Here is a 12,617-nt window from a genome sequence, read left to right on the forward strand (position 1 = left end):
CAATTTAATTTCTTGACCACTGCTTCCATGAGCACCGGTTGTGGACCCCAGTACACTCATTCCTCATTTGCTGACATGGTTAGGTTCCAAAGACCAGATCATTATGTGAAATTGGCATCATGAGAGAGTTGGGAGCCATGTACTGTCTTCTGCATCAATGTCCCTCAACTTCCCTACTTACTGCCATCAGGTGCCCCTTGGGTGTGGCAGGGCCCCTTCCCTATGTCTTCCCTACTGTCGCTGAGCCCGTGAGATTGTGACCGGTGGCAGTGGGAGTTGGTGTTGCCAATCACCTGCTGCCTCCAACTGCCAGCCCTCCATCTACCCAGGTTTCATAGCCATGTGGACCCTCTTTCCTCTCCCCTATCTCTTACATCCCCCTACTGATTTTTCAGGTACATTTGGGCCCTTGCCTGTCCGCAAACTCCTGCTGTCCTGCCGTCACCCCAAGGTCTTACATGGCTGGGCTGAGACATCGAGAACAAATGAGAAGGCATCCCACAGCCATTTGGCAGCCGTACCTCATGTGACCTGGTCATTGCTGGGGAGTCTGGTATATCATCTGGGTGGCCTGCGGAGAGTGAAGCAGGCCCAGTATCAGTGCTGTGTGGGACCTCGGACCATTGGAGGCACTGACTGAGAATTTTTCCAGAGTTGTCCTAAATGCGAAATGTCAGGTAACAAAGGAGACAGTAGATAAGTGAGGAGTAGGTGCAAACTGCAATCCTTGACAATGTTAATACTTTTTCCGTTAATCATACTGGTCCAGTTGTAAGGATTTTTGTTTTGTTATAATGTAATACACACTTAGCCTTTGATCTTAATCCATAAATGCTTCAAGTACTCTTCACTTTCAGCAAGCAAGGTGGCGTCATCTACACACAGCTGACTGTTAATGAGTCTTCCTCCAATTCTGATGCCATGCTCTTTATTTTATTAACTTCTTATTGCAAATCGAGTGAAGGCTTTCTAGAGCAGCTCGTCAGGTGTACATTCAACAAATCATACACTTTGTTTCATCCCAACTGCAATCCCCTGAATGTCCTCCACGTCCTCCCTGTGGTTCGTGTTCCATTTCTCCTGCTTTTCCCACCCTTCTGAATGTTGGCCTCAGCTAGAATGCTGCCCTTTTGATCTGGAATGGCTGACCATTCTGTGGTGTGCATACCTCACAAGTGTTGGCATCTCCTCCATACACTATACACCTGACTGCAAATGGAGCCATGAGGGTGAATTTAAGCTCCAGACCGGAAGGGTGACCAAGTCTTGGGTGCCCATCAGTCTCTATCTGACTAGTAAGCCTGGCCATTTTTATGCTCTCCCACGCTACCCAGGACCTTCTAATGTAATCCTTTTTGGAGTGGTTGGTTGTGGTAGCTGGGCACCAACAAGTGCTTCTGGTCTCAGGATGGTGAAGACGGATGTGGCTCCTTAGCCCAGTGGACTGTTTCCAAGCATCTTACATTTTCATTACTCTTCTTTCTGCTAGCCAGGAAGAAACTAATCGCTGCATCTGGGATGACCTCTTGTGAACTTTTAAGATCACAGTCACTACTAACAAAATAGGATGTACATGTTCTTCTTTATATAGTCTGCTTTCTTAAATTATTTGCTCAGCATTCAGATTGAGTTAGTGCGGTGAAAGGATATAACCCTGACACACACCTTTCTGATTATAAACCACTTGTTCTGCTAGAATGACTGCCTATGTACAGGCTCTGCATAAGAACAATGATTATTTTGGAATTCTGATTCTCTGCAATGCGATCCATAATTTGTTATGATCCACATTGTTGAATGCCTTTGCACAGCCAACACAACACGGGTAAGTGTCTTTCTGGTACTCTATGCTTGTGAAATGCTAAGCATGGTTTTCTCTTTTTAGTTTTCTAATTCGTGGTCTTTGCACATTTCATTTTAATCCTTTACTGGGTCTCCTCAGGCTGTCTTTGACATCTTCTCTATTTAGTTCCTTTTCTTCATCATTTCTTCCATTCACTTTAGCTACTCTACATTCAAATGCAAGTTTTGGAGCTGTTTTTAAGGACCTGTTTTTTTTTTTGTGTGTGTGTGTGTGTGTGTGTGTGGTTTTTTTTAATGTATGATAGCCTTGATGTCATCCCATAACTGGTCTGGTCTTCTGTCATTAGTGTTCAGTGTGTCAAATCTTTTCTTGAGATGACCTCTAACTTCAGGTGGGATAAATTCAAATTTGGGTTGTTGTTTTTTTTTTTGGCTTTAATGGACTTGTTTTAATTTTCTTCAGCTTCAACTTGAACTTTCATATGAGCAATTGATGGCCTATGTTGCAATCAGCCCCTGGCCTTGTTGTGACAGATAATATTGAGCTTCTTCAACTTGAACTTTCATCTGAGCAAATGGTCTGTTTTGCAATCAGTCACAGATACATTAGATTTGATCCTGGATATTCCATCTGGTGAGGGTCACGTGTATTATTGCTATTAGGTGTTGTCAAGTAGGTTCCAACTCCCAGGGACCCTGTAAACAACCAAATAAACAACTGCCTGGAGCCGTGCCAACTTCACAACTGCTCGTTCTGTTTGAGCCCCATGTTGCTGCCACTATGTCAATCCATCTTCACTTTTTCACTGACCTTCCAGTTACCAAGCATGATGTCCTTCTCCAGGGACATATTGTCCCTCCTGTCCAAAGAACAAGAAATGATGTCTTGCCATCCTCTCTTATAAAGAATATTATGACTACACTTATTCCTAGACAGATTGGTTTGTTCTTCTGGCAGTCTGTGGTACTTTCAATATTCTTCATCAATGCCATAATTCAAATGCATCGATTCTACGACGGTCTTCATTATTCAATGTCCAGCTTTCACAGGCATATGCGAGATAACGGAAAAGGCCATGGCTTGAGTCAGGTGTATCTTAAGCCTCAAACTGACACCTTTGTTCTTGAACACTTTAAAGAGGTCTTTTGCAGCAGATGTGCCTAATGCAATATGCTGATTAATTTCTTGACTGCTGCTTCCATGAGTGTTGATTGTGGAGCCAAGCAAAATGAAATCTTTGACAACTTCAATCTTTACTCCATTTATCATGATGGTACTTATAGTCCAGTTGTGAGAATTTCTGTTTTCTTTACATTTAGGTGCAATCCACACTGAAGGCTATAGGCGTTGATCTTTACCAGTAGGTAGTTTAACTCCTCCTTCACTTCCAGCAAGCAAGCTTGTATCATCTGCATAATGCAGGTTGTTAGTGAGTCTTCTTCCAATCCTGATGCCATGTTCTTCTTCACATAGTCCAGTTTCTAGGACTATTTGCTCAGTACACAGACTAATCAATAAGTACAGTGAAAGATGAAATAAGTCTGGGGCACACTTTTCCTGATTTTAATCCATTTGGTATCCTCTTCTGCTTGAATGACTACCTCTTGGTCTATGTACAGGTTCTTCATGAATGCAATCAAGTATTCTGGAATACGCATTCTTTATAATGTTATCTATAGTTTGTTAGGATCTTTGCACAGTGAGTAAAGCACAAAGAAACATCTTTCTAATAATCTCTGCTTTCAGTCATGTACATAGTCTCAACTCATTTTGTGGAAATCAGGTACTTGCATTGAATAAGTAGTTGGTTTTACAAAATTCTTACCGCAATCTCTGATGCTTTTATTACCAAGGCTATATTTTCGAACTACCAATCCTTCTTTGTTTCCAACTTTATTATCCTAATCACTGGTAATTATTAATGCATCTTGACTAAATGTTTGATCAATTTCAGACTTTAGGAGTTGATAAAAATCTTCAATTTCTTCGTCTTCGGTATTAGTGGTTGGTGCATAAATGTGAACAACAGTCATGCTAATTGATCCTTCTGGGCAGACATATGGATATTATCCTAGTACTGACAGTGTTGTACTTGAGGAGAGATCTGGAAATGTTCTTTTTGATAATGAATGCAACTGCGTTCCTCTTCAATTTGTCACTTCTGGTACAGCAGAGCGTAGGAGTCAATACGGTCACTACCAGACCATTTCAGCTCACTAATACCGAGGACCGGGCAGTGTTGTGTTCTACTGCGCATAAGGTCACTATGAGTCAGTACCGACTCAGTGGCACCTAACAACAACAAATACCTAGGTTTAGCTCACCAGCATCGAGGACCACATGACCTAATGGATAAGATATCTGACTTGGGATCCAAAGATTAAGAATTTGAACGCTTTCATGATTAATTTGGTTTCACAGAATCCTGGTGGTGCTGTAGCATAAGCATTGGACTAATCACAAGGCTTGGCAGTTCAAACTCACCAGCCACTGCCAGGCTTTCTGTTCCTGTAAAGGGTTGCTAGGACTCATAACCAACTCGAAGGTACCTAACAGCAATAATAATACCTACAATATCCATTTTCAAGCGTTCCACCTAATTTTTGATGCCTTTCAATTATTAGTGGATGTTTGCAGCTGTTTCATCTTATTTTGATTGGTGCCACACCAACAAATGAAGGGCCTGAAAGCTTTACTCTAGCCACGTTCTCACAGTTGACTCCATTTTTGAGGAGGCAACTCTTCCCCAGTCATATTCTGAATGGTTCATCTTCTAGCACTATATCAGACAATGTTCCACAACTCTCCATGAGGTTTTCAATGGATAACGTTTTTAGAAGTATACTGCCAGGTGTCTGTCCTAGTCTGGAAGCTCTGCTGAAACATGACCATGTGATTCTACTGCTATATAAAATAGCGACGGCACTGTTTCCAGCATCACAGCAATACATAAGCCACCACAGTACGACCGAGGAGTTGCCCAATATATGGCCCCAGTACTGTTTGCTCTAAAGTAAGCTGTGGATGCAGTCTCTGTACCTCAGGTGCATCATCTACAGGGAAGAGTAAAACTGAAGTGGGCTGTGATGAAGAGTGACCAGTGCTGCCCACTAATGGTTGCACTTTGCCTTTATTAGGTATTGTTCCAAATGAAGCATACCCTAGAGGCCATGGTCTTTGTTGCTGAGATCCTGATAATGCTAAGAGGACAAGAAGTAGAAAAAGAAAGAAAAATGCAAGTTTGGTCAAGACAATGACTCATGGTTCGGGTCCAGGATCAGGAGCAGTTGCTGTGAAAGTGTGTAGTCCATAGGGCAGAAACTGTGGGACCCTGGGAGCTGAGTTCAGTGGTAAGTGTCTTCCTCCTCTCAGTGTTGCACCTGCCGTTCTCCTTTCCGCCTAGGCTGCAATTTTCTTTTTTCCTCATGTGGCCAGCTTCTACTTATACTTCAGGCTTCATCCCAAGTATCCCTCCTTAAAACTGCCTTTTTCTTGACCTCACTGGCCAACAGGTTACCTAACCTCCTTTTCCCCTCTCTAATTACATACTCTTACAACATCTTGTGCATTTCATTTGTGTCATGTATCACAATTTTAGCAAGACAATTATTGTGCAATTATTTGTTTTCTGTTTGGTGTCCCACTCAAATGTAAGCCTCTGAAAACAGGGACAGTTTTGTTTTCTGCTACATCCCCAACCCTGATTTCGTATCAGTATTTGCCAGCTGAAAAGGAATGAATGGCAGGTATGTACTGGTTGACACCAAGTCCAACCTCCGATGGCAATGCTGGACAACTGGTAAAAATGACAGCAACACCTTTTTGTAGCCACTATGGCTCTATCCCCTGTGCTCCTCAAAAGCATGCCAAATTTTATCAATACTTCCAAACCGACAATGGAGAAAATGCAAGTGATTTTTTCCCCAGCAAACATAATAATTAAAGCTTGCCACACAAAATAATATTGATATTTTAGAAATGTAAGACGTATTCTGCAAACACTTTTTGAAATCAATCAATCCATCCCCTGGATTTGAAGACTAAGGGTAATTCTTTTGGAATTTTTAGGGGTCTTCTGCCTCACACACTTCGACTTTCATTAGATCTTATTGTCCTCACAAAAGACTTCTTGGGCCTTGAGAAGACATGGAAAATTAGAAATACTTTTGAAGTCTCCTTGATGTCTCTCCTGCCCCCACTTCATAAATGCTTCAAGAATTGTTCTAGCTCTGCCTGAGAACAGAATGCAATTTAACTAAACTACACAGATCCTTTTTGAAAAAGCAGTTGTTTCCAGATGGGAGAAATTCTGGCTGAACACATGACATGGCCACAGACTACAATCTTAAGTCTCTCCCCCACTGCAGTAATGTGCCATTAGGAAGGTTTCCTGGTGATAGACAACGGGTTCATTTTACCTGGGGACAGTTTCACTGTGACTTCTATAAGAGGAGTGAGAGGGTAGACCTTGCCAAACACTGGGCATTCTAACAAAGTACACTAATTCACTCAAGGAACATTTATTACCCAGGCAGCAGCAAACTCGTCTGGGTGGAGTCAAGTTCAGCTTGGCTGGGAAGCATTACATTCATTATATCCTTGGTTGATAAGAATCCCCAATCAGTTACTCTGAAAAAGGGAGGCTGCTAAAATGAATAGCTAAACTCTAGTGTTTGGCTTCTGGGAGATTTGGAACCATATGGGCTGTGCCTGACTGCTTGTCTCAGCTGGTAATCAAGGCAAGACAACCTCCTACAGCAGAACCCCAGAATTTGCTTGCAGGGTTCTTGTCTTTCTGTGCCTAGAGGGCTGCCTGGTACTTTGAGGGGAAAGAGAAGTGAGAAGGGATAGACCCATACATTGAATCTCAATTGCAGGGATTCTCAAACTGTGTTATGGGAGCACAGAAGTAAGGACCCAGCCTCCAGTCCGACAGTTTTCTTAATGGGCACGTAAGGGTCCAGTTAGCCTGGTGAACAGGGAAGAGTTGTAAGCATGCAGGCTTACTTCCAATGCCGGAATGAAGAAAAACAGCCTCATATATAGGTCTGAAAAAATGCATGCCAGTGGTTTGTGCCTCATTTTCAAGTATGAGGTGTTGAGAAATTTGGCGCACATAATCAATTGGAAAAACCCCACACAATTAGAGCTATAAGTACATGACTAAAACACATCAGTATGGCTTATAGGAAGCAGTAGACCTGAGTGACCAATTGCACAAGCCACCATCCCCCACATGACCACTGACCTGGGACCACTGAGCGTGGCTGTGTCTCTCACCGCCTGGGCCGTTTCTGATGCAAAATCCAGGGCGCCTGCTACTGGCTTGGTTACAGTGCCAACAAGCCCTTTCCCAAGTCCGGAAATGAAACCGCTGACACCCCCTTCGGTTTTCACACCTTCCACTGTTGAGGTTACAACACTGGTCAAGCCACCAATAATACCTAGTGAAAAAGACAAGGACTACTGTCACCTGGCTAAGGACAAAAGCAGAAACACTGAAAGCCAACCCCCTCCACTCCACCCACCTGGCAAAGTAACTTATAGGGGCATTCTGTTCATCTGTGGATCAGAGAGGCCCCAGACAGGCCGACCCAAGATGCGAGCCAGCAGACTTGCCCCTTGAGTTCAGTCCCGGGGTACACATTACACGTCGGTCAGAAGTAAAGTGTATTCCAGTTTAAAAAAAAAAAGCAGTGGCCACTTTTCAGTTCCAGAGCTGGGGAAGAACACGGAGGGGAAGCAAGACAGTAGGGTCTAAGTCAACGGGAGACTAGGAATCACGCCCTTTCCCAAACAGGAACAGCTTGAAGAAGTTGGGGTCTTCAGAAAGGTAAGGTAGAGAGATAGCTAACTAGATATTGCTGCTTAGATTTCAAAGACACTGTGATGGGCCAGCATTGTCAAATGTCTGAAATGGGGCTAAAGCTCCTGCAGACTCGGCTGAAATCAGGTATGCAGGCAATTAGAGTAAAGCTGTATGAAGGGCACCAAAACCTGTCCAAGGCAGTTGGAATCCTCAATGAAGCCACCTCAAAAGACCAATCAACATCAAAAATATATTCCAAACATTTTGAAATTTGAAAGCAGAGGCCTGAAAGTCTCAAAAGTGGTCAGAACTTGGCAAAGGCTGGAGAGGACCCAGGCATTGTAGGGAAAAGCAGGGCCTGTCTGGGGAGCAGTTCCAGGATTTGTGCCAGGGACCTCACAGGATGTTTACCCTTTGATAGTGGGGGTGTGAGGAAGCACTCTAGACTCTTCAGCTCTAGTGAGACAAATTGGTAAAGGAAACTCCTTGGGTGAGAATGTCCTAACAATTCACAACGTGGCTTTTGGATTCAGGGCCCATTTGCTCCAGTTAGGCAATAGCCTTTTCCAACTTTTGGAATAAAGCTTATGGCAGAGCATAGACTCTGGACAGGAGTTCAGATGGGTTCCTTAGAGACACAACAGTACTGAGCTTGGTTCAAGCAGGGCCTACGGAGAGAACTGAACACAGCACTCAGTTTCTAAACCAAGGAGGCTTAGCGGATTGCAGTTGTTATGAGTTGGTCAGGGCCTTTTCATCCTGAAGGATGGATTGCTACTGATTCGATTGAAATTCCTGCCGACTGCACGTGTTTCAGAACAGAACTGTGCTCTGTAGTGTTTTCAAAGGCTGAGACTTTATGGAAGTAGACTCACGGCTTTCTTCTGCAGCGCCACTGGGTGGATTCAAACCCTAATCCTTCTGGTTAGGCGTTAAGCGTAAACTCTGTCACTCAGGGACCTTACTCTTGGCTACTGTTCTCATATCACCCAGGGTGTAGTTGCTGTTTGTTGCACAAGGCCACAGTGGCTGGTGTTGGACTAGCCTAATCAGCTCCTGGAGATACCGTCCACCCTATTTGAGTGAGCCTTGACCGGAGGGTAAGCAATCTTCCACCTTGCACAAACCACCCATTTTCTCAGCGCATTCCTGTATCCGTCAGGAAAATGGGGACAGCCATGCCATGCGCTCTCCATGTCCTAAGGGTACTTGATTGTTGTTAAGTACTGTCAAGTCAATTCTGACCCATAGTGACCTTGTATAGGGTTTCTGAGGAGCCGCTGCTAAGCTTGAACCACCGACCTTGCAGTTCAAATGACTTTGCAGTCCAGCACATTAGCCCACAGCACCACACCAGGTCTCCAAGGGTACTGGACAGATACAGGCAATTCTTCATGGCACAACAGTTTATATTTGCTTAGGAAAAAAGTCCTCTAACAGTCCAATCGCTATCATTATCATTACTAGAAAGTATGATAAGAGTTCTAAAAGGAATCCCCAAGTGGTTAACCAACAGTCAGCTTTTAAAATCCACAAACTCAGCCAAATTTCCCTTCTAGCCTGATGTCTCCTTGAGGCTGCTTACTTTACAGGTGGGCAAGGTCAGGAAAAGCAGAGGCATTTGGATCCAAATGGCATCATTAGGAAAGTTGATAAACAAAAACTCTGTTCTAAACATCATCCCACAAGCACAGATAGAAATATGAATTTTAATTAATTGTATTCCTTCCTCTAAATGCAGATAAATATTCAAGAGTTGACCAGTCTTGATATGACTTCTGATTGTTAAGTTGTGATATGCCTTCGAGTCGGTTCTGACTCATAGCAACAACCCTGTATAGGATTTCCAGGGAGTGGCTGGTGAATTTGAGCCACCAACCTTGAAGTCAAGTGCATTATCCCATGGACCCTATCAGGACTGCTGACTTCTGAGAGCTCCAGATAATTCCTAAGAATCTGGTACAAATTGTTCCATTTCGCATGAGCTGTCTAGCATGAGCCAGGTATCATGGGAGATACGGCACATGGGAAGATCCCCTGGAAGCCAGTCTATCAGGAGGGTGAGCCACACAGCCAACTCTACACACCATCCAGATCCCCTGCGCACTCCCCCAACCCACTGCTGGTGACTGGATTCTGACTCATGTTGGTTAAGTGCCATAGAGTCGGTTCTGGCTGATAGTGACCCTGTATAGGATTTCCTAAGAACAGCTGGTGGGCTCGAATTGCTGACCTTGCAGTTAGCAGTCCAGTGCTCATGTTGTTGTTGTTAAGTGCTGTCGAGTCGATTCTGACCCTGTATTGGATTTCTGACGAGCAGCTGGTAAGTTTGAACTGTTGACCTTTGGTTCACACCAACTTGTGGTCCAGTGCTTTATTCCACAGTGCCATAGCAACCTATTAAGCACAGAGTAGAACTTCTCCATAGGGTTTCCAAAGCTGCAGATGTTTATGAAAGCAGACTGTCACTTCTCCCTCCCAAGGAGCAGTCAGTGTAGGTTCAAATCATTTCTCTTTCAGGTAACAGACGCGTGCTTCACCACGACACCACCAGAAATCGATGTGTGCTCTAAACCCAGCCCAAATCCACGACTGTCAAGTCAATTCCGACACAGAGTGGTCCTGTGTAGGGTTTCTGAGGTTGTCGACATTTGTAGAACCAGAAAGCCTCATCTTTCTCTGGAGGAGCAGCTGGTAGGTTTGAACAGCCAACCTGTGATTAGCAGTACAGTGTTTATTTTGTTTAATTCTAAGTGGGAAAAGTGGAACTGAGGAAATGTCCTTTGAGTTAGGACTCATAGGCTGAGCAGAAGTTAGAAAAGCAAGGAAATGAGGTAAAGGAGGAGTGGGCAGAAAGACTATAAGTGAGCAAGAAATGGGAGGCGTGCCTGGAGAGTAGGACTCAGCTCTGTGTGGCTGAAGTACAGGTGGCTGAGCCAGGACGGTGGTTGGAAAAGTTGGCTGGGGTGACATTGCCTACAGCTTTGAATGCCAGGCTAAAAAGTTGAGGAAAAGGCTACAGAAGGCAAATGAGTCCGAATTAAAACAACTTCAGAGACTCAGCACACGCACGTCACCACCTACATCTCTTGGGTATAGGGACTGAGAATCCCTATGAATGCACATTTATGCAAGACTTAAAACCAGCTAGGTCACTAACTGGCCGTCAGTTCCACAGGTCACTTTTTCTTTGAAAGGAAAGATCAGTAAGTAGCTCTATGCTCTAAGAAAGGGTTCAGTTTATCAGACCTTCTGACACGCAGGAGAAGACTAGAAACCTGAAGAACAGGGAAGGAATTGCAATGCACACTGAAAATAAATGGAAGAGTTTTCACATGCTGTCACATTTGAATCACAAAGAGGATAAAAAAAGAGCGCTCCGAACCCTAGCAGACATAAGACACCAAGCCAGGATTTCCACTGTTGCCAGCCTTCTTGCTCCTACTTGCGGTCAGCTGTGCGAAACGACAACTCCTCAGCCTGCTAGCACTTGACCCCCAACAAGGTGGACGGACACAGTGACAGAAGCAACAATGGGCTCAAACATGAAAACAACAGTGAGGATGGAGCAGGACCAGGCAGTGCTTCATCTGGTTGTGCACAGGCTCGCTGTGAGTCAGAACTGACTTGACAGCACCTAAAGATGCCAACATCATCATTTGACTTACCATGAGCCAGACCGTAGATGCCAGCTACGAGGTGCTCGCCACTGGTGGCCGCGTGGTATCTGATGTACTCGCGCTCAGACTGATGCTGATTGTCCATAGTCTTCCCTAAGCCATCCGATAGCGTCCCCGCAAACTGTAAGGAATTAAAACACAAGGAGTGTGTGTGTGTGTGTGTGGGTGGGTGGGGAGATATATAACTGTAAGCTTTAGCACTAGTTTTACTTTTTTAATAAATACCTTCCCTTGCTCTTGGCTAGCATTCATTCCATACTGATGGGGAGATAAATTAAGCACTGCATTATGCACTCTGGCTGCCCCAGCACAGTGATTCTCAAGCACTGGAACACATTTTCACTGTAGGATGCTTACACTGGGGGGCACAGGCTTGAAAAGCACTGACAAGAAATCCATAACCACATATACTTTCCACTGTGCTACTCAAAGTTTACTGAAAAATTCAAGGTATAACAAATGGCCTAAGGGAAGAAGAAGAAGGGTGGGGACCCTCTTCTGGTGAAGGCTCTTTGCTCTAGGAGTTAGGGGACTCAAAACAGGAAACGTGGCAACTTACTGCATTAGGATTTGGTATAAAACTGTTTAGACATCAGCCTTTCTGAAATAATGCCCTTTCTTTCAGTTCTCCAGCATTTACTGAATGCCTGGGAGGTGCCAAACCCCGTTTGTCAAAAGGGAGAATGAAGTAGATGGGAAGATGAACAGGTTAGGTCACTTTTCACAGGAAGTGGAAGACTTGAACTCATGACTTCAACTGCAACAGCATCCTCCCCCACACATCAGCGAGAGGTTTTATTTATCCTGGCATACTTTAACACAGAGGCTGTCTCACCCATCAAAACTGCATAAAAAGGGCATAAAACTCTGTTTTGTCACAAGACAATCTGAAAAGGTTTAACGTGACAGTTAATAAACCACAGGGTACTTATCCTCATCATTCAGGCATAAAAAGAGAAGGATATCAAATATAGACTTAACCTCCTTGGGAAGGATCTACCAAAACAAGTGGTTTAAGTGCCAATGACCCAGGACTAACCTTTGAGAAAACTCACAGGAATGTTATTTAGATAGAAAGCTCAGTGGAAAGATTCAAGGCACATAGCCTGCCTTGAAGACCCAGTACATTGGGTAGTCATCTGGGGGCCTGTCTCCTTCTGGTTTAGCAAGGGGGAGGGTGTGTTAAATAGGCCTGCCCTGGAAACCATTAATGACTCTAATGGCAGGCAAGTTCTGGGCACAGAAGAGAGACAAGAGGAAGAAAGAGCAGTTCTACGTGAAGCGATGGTTACTGGAGCAAGATATGAGAATACGTGTTCCCTGT

General features: G+C 44.1%; 1 protein-coding gene across 2 annotated transcripts in view; it reads right to left on the minus strand.

Moving 5' to 3' along the window:
- Positions 1-12,617, minus strand: part of VPS13D (vacuolar protein sorting 13 homolog D (S. cerevisiae)) — a 360,697-nt gene that overhangs the window by 66,666 nt on the left and 281,414 nt on the right. For both annotated transcript variants that reach the window (XM_006866375.1, XM_006866374.1), the window contains 2 exons: positions 11,282-11,414; positions 7,053-7,248 (listed from right to left, as the gene is read on the minus strand). In XM_006866375.1, coding sequence (XP_006866437.1) covers positions 7,053-7,248; positions 11,282-11,414 — 329 coding nt within the window. The remainder of the gene's footprint in view (positions 1-7,052; positions 7,249-11,281; positions 11,415-12,617) is intronic.

The sequence above is a fragment of the Chrysochloris asiatica genome, unplaced genomic scaffold, assembly GCF_000296735.1.
Source record: "Chrysochloris asiatica unplaced genomic scaffold, ChrAsi1.0 scaffold00090, whole genome shotgun sequence".
Lineage (NCBI taxonomy): Eukaryota > Metazoa > Chordata > Mammalia > Afrosoricida > Chrysochloridae > Chrysochloris > Chrysochloris asiatica.